The sequence below is a fragment of the Triticum urartu genome, chromosome 7 (assembly GCF_003073215.2).
Source record: "Triticum urartu cultivar G1812 chromosome 7, Tu2.1, whole genome shotgun sequence".
In the NCBI taxonomy this organism is placed as follows: Eukaryota; Viridiplantae; Streptophyta; class Magnoliopsida; order Poales; family Poaceae; genus Triticum; species Triticum urartu.
The window spans coordinates 146,208,460-146,216,512 of NC_053028.1; the positions used below are offsets into that span (position 1 = coordinate 146,208,460).

Sequence of the window (8,053 nt, forward strand, 5' to 3'; positions counted from 1 at the left end):
AGTTTGAGGAGTTCATGTATTCACTATGTGTTAATGCTTTGTTCCGGTACTCTATTAAAAGGATGCCTTAATATCCCTTAGTTTCCGTAAGGACCCCGCTGCCACGGGAGGGTAGGACAAAAGATGTCATGCAAGTTCTTTTCCATAAGCATGTATGACTATATTCAGAATACATGCCTACATTACATTGATGAACTGGAGCTAGTTCTTTGTCACCCTATGTTATAACTGTTGCATGAGGAATCGCATCCGACATAATTATCCATCCTTGATCCATTGCCTATGAGCTTTTCACATATTGATATTTGCTTAGTTACTTTTCCGTTGCCACTGTTACAATTGCTACAAAAACTACTACTGTTACTTTTGCCACCGTTACCGTTACTTCCATACTACTTTGCTACTAAATACTTTGCTGCAGATATTAAGTCTTTCAGGTGTGGTTGAATTGACAACTCAACTGTTAATACTTGAGAATATTCTTTGGCTCCCCTTGTGTCAAATCAATAAATTTGGGTTGAATACTCTACCCTCGAAAACTGTTGCGATCCCCTATATTTGTGGGTTATCAATCCACGAGTCATCTGCACCGCATAGTGCACAAGTAGAAGAAGTTGCCATGCTTCGGTGCTGTCTCACATCGGCAGTAGGTAGTGAGCAGTGGGCAAGTCTCCACGAAAACACCGTCACCTTGGATGGGACATCTGTTTTCCACAATTTTGACCAGCTGGTGCATTCCTTTGCATTTTCAGAAGAACTCGATCTGCCTTCTAACCATGCTTCACGTCGAATCATCGTTGCCACTAGCATTCTATAAGCAGACCGCACTAAAAATTCACCTTTTTTTATCATGTGCCCAGGCCCAAAAATCCTCACACTGCCTTGTACTAATTGGTATATTCAGAATTAGCTCCGCATCAGTAGGAAGGAAAACACTATTGATCAGCTCCCAGTTTCATGTGGCCATGTTAGGTAGCATGAGTTCAGAGACCATTTGCGGTCTATTCGGTGATAAACAGGCCAGCGGACGCATGGAATGTTCCCTGGGTAACCAATTTTGCTACCACATGTTGGTCGAGGTACCGTCACCAATTCTCCTTATAAGCCCATGAGTAAGAATTTCTTTACCTTCCATTATAGCTCTCCAAATCTGAGATGGATTACTTCCAAGTTCAGCAGCAAGAAACTCTGTGTTCTGGAAATACCGAGCCTTCAAGATTCTTGCACTAAGGGTATTTGGGGACTGCATAATTCACCATGCTTGCCTAGCAAGTAGGGCCAAATTGAAGAGTTCAATATCTCGAAAACCAAGACCCCCTTCATATTTTGGCTTGGTCATAACTTCCCACGAGACCCAACATGATTTCCTCTCTCCACGTCTACTACCCCACCAGAACTTCAGAATGATAGAATTGATGTGCTGACTCAACCCTCGGGGAAGTTTAAAACAAGACATCGAATAAACGGGGATTGCTTGAGCGACAGATTTGATGAGCACCTCTTTGCCCCCATAAGATAAGATTTTTTTTCCATCCACCCCTTCCGCCCTTCACCTTACTCCATACTCTCTCCTTGAGGTACTTAATTCGACCAACTAATTGTCTTTCCGCTGCAATGGTGGCATATGCAGTCTAGTGGTTCAGTACCAATGGGGTCTGACATAGATCTTACCCATCATATTTTAGATTATGATAATTTTAGATTTTATTCGAGTATGGGTAGGGAGAGAAAAAAAGGGAAGGTTTTGAGTTACGTGAAATTTTGGTAAGATTTGATCTATATGAGTATGGGTAGGGGGGAGACAGGAAGGTTCTGATTGAGGCGAGATTTTGGTAAAATATGATCTGATTTTGAGTTAATAGTAGAGATTTCTTTCTATTTACACGGTGCTAGCATGATACACCGGCCCGGGCCCGTCTGGTGTGGGTCTACCGATGAGCCAAGTCCAAGAGCAGCAGCAGTGGCATAGCCATTTCAAACAAACACCGGACAGGGCAGCAAGCTGCCACGGCCCCCACCTGCACTGGGCGGCAGGGCACGGGCCCATCGCGTCGCCTCTACTGTCCTCGCAAGCGCAACCGGGGGCGACCGCGACTTCCAACGATCGTTGCGGCTGAAAGCGACCGCACCACCACAAAAATATACTCCACCGAGCCCCTCCCAATCCCAGCCCAGGGCCGACGCCACCGCTCGCCACCGCCGTCGCTTTCGCCTTTCCCCCGCCCCAGCTCGTGCGCTCCCACCACTCCCCTCCACTCCTCCTCCCCCTTCTCCCCACACAGCCACCGATTTCCACCACAATCCTCCGCCTCCTCCCCATCCGCGGCGTGTCCACCTGCCCGCCCTCCGACCGGCGGAAGCCTCCGGGGGTTTCTTGGTCCCTAGCGCCTTGGACGCTTCCCCCCGGGCCGCACCAGCCGCCCGCTTTTAGGTGCCCTCCCGCCACCGCTTTTGCGCTCCTTTTCGGCCGGGATTGCTGCCGGTTCCTCGCCAAAGATCGCATCTCTGGCCTGTCGGATCAGATGAGATGCGGGGGTGGCGGAGCCTGTAGGAGACATGGCTGAAGCGGTCTCGTCCTCGCCCGGATCCTCCGCGCCGGCGACGGCGGCCGCGTACGGTTACCCGCGCCGCCTCCATGGCGCCTTCGTCGCCAGGGACGAGCTCCCGTACTCATACCCCGCTTCCGCTGCCGCCCCGCCGCCGCCCGCGCCGCTGCCGCAGGCGCAGCAGGGCTCCTCCGGCGGGGGTGGCGGCAAGATTAGCCCCGCGGTGCTCTTCATCATCGTCATCCTCGCGGTGGTGTTCTTCATCTCCGGCCTGCTCCACCTCCTCGTGCGCCTGCTCATGAAGAAGCAGCACCGCCGCCGAGGCGGCTCGGCGGCCGCGGCGGGGCAGGGGCCCGGGGAGGCCGACGCGGCGCTGCAGCGCCAGCTGCAGCAGCTGTTCCACCTCCACGACTCCGGCCTGGACCAGGCCTTCATCGACGCGCTGCCCGTCTTCTCCTACCGGGAGATCGTCGTGGGCGGCGGCGGCGGCGACAAGGAGCCCTTCGACTGCGCCGTCTGCCTGTGCGAATTCGACGCCGAGGACAGGCTCCGGCTGCTGCCGCTCTGCGGGCACGCCTTCCACCTGAACTGCATCGACACATGGCTGCTGTCCAACTCGACGTGCCCGCTCTGCCGCGGGGTGCTCTTCGCCCCAGGGCTGACAGCCGAGAATAACCCGATGTTCGATTTCGATGAGGGCTTGGAGGAAGGGCGGCTGTCGGAGTGCTGCGAGGATGGTTTCGGATTGCCCGCGCAGAAGTCCTCGGAGGGGTTGCAGACGCCGGTGGCCGAGAAAAGAGTGTTCCCGGTGAGGCTCGGCAAGTTCAAGAATGTCGGCACCCAGGGTGCTGTTGAAGGTGGACACGGCGATTCTGCTGTGCTGAGGAGGGAGGAAGGAGAGAGTAGCAGCAGCAGTTTGGATGCAAGGAAATGCTTCTCTATGGGCACCTACCAGTATGTTCTTGGGACTTCTGAGCTTCAGGTGGCTCTCCAGCCGGGCCGAACAAGAAATGGTGCGATGAGAACAAGACCTCCGGGTCTAAGTTGTGTGAATGCCGACATTATGGAGGGAAAGAAAATTTGCGCACGGAACAAAGGGGAGAGCTTCTCCATGTCCAAGATTTGGCAGTGGTCTAATCTGAAGGGCAAGTTACCGGCCGGCTCAGATGATTGTTCAGAAGCGGGGAGCCTTCCATGGATGAAGAGAGGTGGCACCGGGGATAAATTGAACATGTGATGTGACTCTGTAATGTGATACTAGCTAATATTTCTCTTCTTAGTACCACTCCATTAATTTCTTACCTATAATTATTCTAGTCTAATTTTCATATTCAGATTTTAATTGGTATTGGTTAATCTCATGGGGAGATAAGTTTTTCGTAGTCATGCCACCTTACTGTATTGCGCCAATTTGTGATAGCTTAGGGATCATGTGATTTCTGGTGCATGCTGCTTTGCTTCTGTTCTTGTATCGGTTTGAAGCTATCTTCATATTCCTGAAGCTTTACTTACAAGAATGCTCAAAGTAAAGTTAGCATTGACTTCTTAGTACCAATCTTGTCATTCTTTCTATTGCAGTAGATGATAAGATCAATATTACCTGAGTTTTGCTTCAGTACTAATTAGATCATCTGAAACTGTTCATGAACTGTAGAACATTGTATTTTTTTTCTTCCGAACCATGCAGGAGAAAGAACATTGTAATTTTAGAATTTAAACTATATGTCATCGCATAGAAGGGTGCTGTGAGGAATCTTCTTTTGTATAGGGATAATGCTTAGGGCTAAATGAAACCAACAACTCAAATATGGTGATATCTTATCGGTGGTTACTGGTTAGCATTAAGTAGCTCTTTGATCTGGGTTCTTGTTTCAGTTTGGAGGATGGTGCAAAACTGCAAATGTCTTGAGATTGTGCCTAACTGTGATGCATAGACGAGACACTTATGATGCTCATTAAAGGGAAGGACACTCTCTGGGGCTGCTACAGAAACAACTGAGGTAGGAGTAGGCGGGCACTCACTGGATAAGTTAGGAAGACAAGGACACTGTCTTGAGATTATTTCTGGGTTTGGGACAAGGACACAAGGTCTAACTCATAGTATCTATTGAATTTTCATGCGGTTCATTATCTGAATTGTTGCATACCCCTTTGTGAATACCTTTCTGATTCACTAATCTTCATATGGCTGAGCAAAACCCATATTGCTATTACGAGCAACTGTTAACGCATAACTGGAAGGAATTGATTTCTTTTAAAAAAAATCACTTGTAACTTTTATAAATTGCACATGACTGTAATTTACAAGAGCCCACTGCATCTACTTATGATTTGGCTTATTTCTCGTATCTAACCAATTATTTTCCTGATGAGCTACATCTGCTTATGATTTGGCTTATTTCCTTTGATGATACTTGTAGTCAGCCAACTTTCAGATATTGCACATGTTCTTTCTTCTGTGTTTCCAAATGAGCTTACATCTACTAATTTTAGGCCAAAGGCACATCAGTGAAATTGCTGATGTACATTTATGGTCCTGGCTGTCCTGAGTTAGGTACTTTTTGTTTTGTTTTGAGGATTGAGTTAGGTACTTGACTCACAAGCAGAACAATTGCCAAGTGTCTTGTTTTACATTTGTAAATTGAGGTCCATGGTGGATTGCTTCCTAAAATCTGAACTGATGCCAGTGGGTAGTAGCCAGTAGGTTCCTAGTATTTCCCCCATCTGCACATCTGATTCGCAGTGATGGACATCTACAGACATATGAACTTCTCATGATTGAGAATGTAATCTTTTATCAGAGGCTTTACTTATTTTAAGTTCCAGCTGAGCATATTTCTTTTGCCTTTAGTTCACCAGTCATCTGCTGCCTTTCTCAAAGTCTTCTCCTTTGATGAACACTTTTTTGGGGGGTTTACATTCCCCTTTCAAGAATCTCTTTACTCGCACAAAAGAAAATATAGTTTTCTTTATCATGATAGAAAGCAAAAAGGTTGGAACAAGCGAAAGCAACGCATCATCCTTTGCTTCATTCCTGGGCTGCCAGAAACCTTTAGTGATCAGAGTATAGATATTCCTTATGCCAGCTTAGTAGGCAACATTTAATTTTCCTAGATTTCAATATATTTGACAGATGCCACCTTTGTATGTTCTTGCTTGTTAACTGTAATGTATTTTTTGTCAGAAGTAATATTTCTGAACCCATAATTTCAACACATTTACTGTTGCCACCTCGGACACTCTAATCTCTTTGTTGCTCTAACTAATAATTTTGTGAGATTGAATCATCTGATTGACCTGTCTGACAAATGTAAGCCGCACCAAATTCTTGGCATCCAACTGACAAGTTGGTAAAATAGGTGTAAACACCTTTTGCTTTGGTGCTCCGTCTTTGTTTAAGGGCCTCCTGTTGGTGTTTAATGCCATTCTCTGTGCTTAATGTCAACATTTCTGTAAGAGTTGATATGTAACTGAAGCTGTCCTCTTATTGCTTGTTGCACCTTGTGGTTGGTAGTGGCCGGCCGAACATTATCCAACTGAAGAGTTGACATCAAACTTGTATCCTGATAGGCGACTTGTCCTTGCAAAGGCGCCTCGTCAGGTGGAGGTCAGTATCATATCATGCGGGTTTTAAGTGCCAAAATGCATTTCCCTGTGTGCTCTTTCATCATTTTTAACCGGAAAGCGATAAGAAGTGCCGGCCTCTCAAGCATCCACTAATTTTTTTTTGAAACGGAATTTATTTATTTTTGAAGGCAATGCATCCACTAGATCAAGCAGGCAGCATCTGCAATCTACCACTCCGGCAGTTTGCATTCAGATCTGGCTTGTGAGTCCATGCACTGCCAATTCACACCTGGCATTTCAACAATTAATTAACACCGGTCCAGAGTGTTATTATTGTTAATTACCAGATCTGTAGTGCTCCAGTGGGTTGTTCTTCTGGCATCTGAAGCAGCTCCAGTAGTTTGTTCTTCAGACCTCTACTCCCAGATTCAGGACAAAGCCCCAGAGAATCTTTTTGTGTGAAGGAGTGCCCAAGTCTCAGGATTCACAGGCTCGCTCGAGGTCCCCTACCGGTAAGATCAGATATTCAGATCGGACGAGGCAGGTCTGCGCAAACACTGTTCTCTACGTGAAGCTCGCCACGGTGGTCCGTTGCTTCTGGATTCATATGCAGCGTAAAGGCCAGCTTCGTGCGTGTTACAAACGGACGAGAGGAAAGGTTTGAGTTTCGCCATGATTGAACGATCGTGTCATAAACGTTCTGGTGTTTTCTGCTGAAATCAGGGAAGTTGTTTCGGCTACTTTTTTCCCACTGTAGCCGAATCATAGCTTGTGGTGGCCATAGGAGGAACCATACAGGAGGAATGCTTCATTTTCTCCGTGTCAAGAGATCTCACTTCCAGATCCATGCCATCGGCAAAGATGTTAGGGTCCAAGTGCATCCAGAACACAGAGAGAAGTTAATAGGCACGCCCTCTAAGAGGACGACGTGTGTGCGGACTAAGGTTGGCAATTTTATCCATGGATATGGATATCCATTATCCGTCCCGAATGGATAGGGTTTGGATATATTTTTGTGTCCATGGGCGGCGCCCAAATCCGACCCGATTGTTCGTGGGTAGGGCATGGATATAATCTTGTACCCATGGATATACCCAAACCCGACTTGATAGTATGACTTAATGGGAAAAAATCTGCCATCCCTGCCCCACGTTCACATGTCCCACGACAATTTTACACTTTTTTTTATCTGAAACATGCATAAGAAATCACACAATCCCCATCGTAACTTTTATAAGTTGACAGTCAATCCCCTCTGTAACATACTCCAACACCCTTTTCCTTATTTTTATCTCCTTTTTAAATGACTCGTCATTCTCATCTGTTAGAGAAATACTAAATGATCTTAGGTTGTTACTGGATGTTGATTTACCATAAGTGAAGCCTAGCCTGCCACGAGGTGAAGAATGGAAGAGTTTATGTTAATATTGTGTTAAGTTTTATTTATGTGTCTCGAGAGGACCCAATGGATATCCAGTGGACATGGATATCCATCGAATTTGGACATGGACACAATTTTTCACCCATGGATTTTTTTCATGGGCGGGCAAAGACTGTCTTCATGGATATGGATTTGGATTTAATATTGTTCAACCCGATCCAAACCCGACCCATTGCCATCCTTAGTGCGGACTGGATCCAGACTATACTTAGCCATCCGTCGGGCTGGGCCGGGCTTCGGGCCAGGCCTACCAAAGCCCGACGCAGAAAACTTAGGCCCAAGCCTGGCCTGGCCCGGCTGCCGGGCCTAAATATCATGCCCAATCCTGACCCATCATGCAAAAAGCCTGTTGGGCCTTGGGCCAGGCCTTTACCTTAAACTGCAAAAACGACAGGTCCGGTCTGACCATCGGGATCAAAATCTAGGCCCAGGCCCGGCCCAAGGGCATGGTCGGGTCAGATCGGGCTTTTTTGGGCCAGGACGGGTCGGGTTGGGCCAT

The 8,053-nt window shown here is 47.2% G+C and overlaps 1 protein-coding gene across 1 annotated transcript; it reads left to right on the plus strand.

Moving 5' to 3' along the window:
- Positions 1-2,169: 2,169 nt before the first annotated feature.
- LOC125519327 (RING-H2 finger protein ATL46-like) lies at positions 2,170-3,932 on the plus strand. Its single transcript, XM_048684170.1, has one exon. It carries the CDS (start codon positions 2,557-2,559, stop codon positions 3,781-3,783), a length of 1,227 nt encoding a protein of 408 aa, XP_048540127.1. The 5' UTR covers positions 2,170-2,556; the 3' UTR covers positions 3,784-3,932.
- The last annotated feature ends 4,121 nt before the right edge of the window (positions 3,933-8,053 follow it).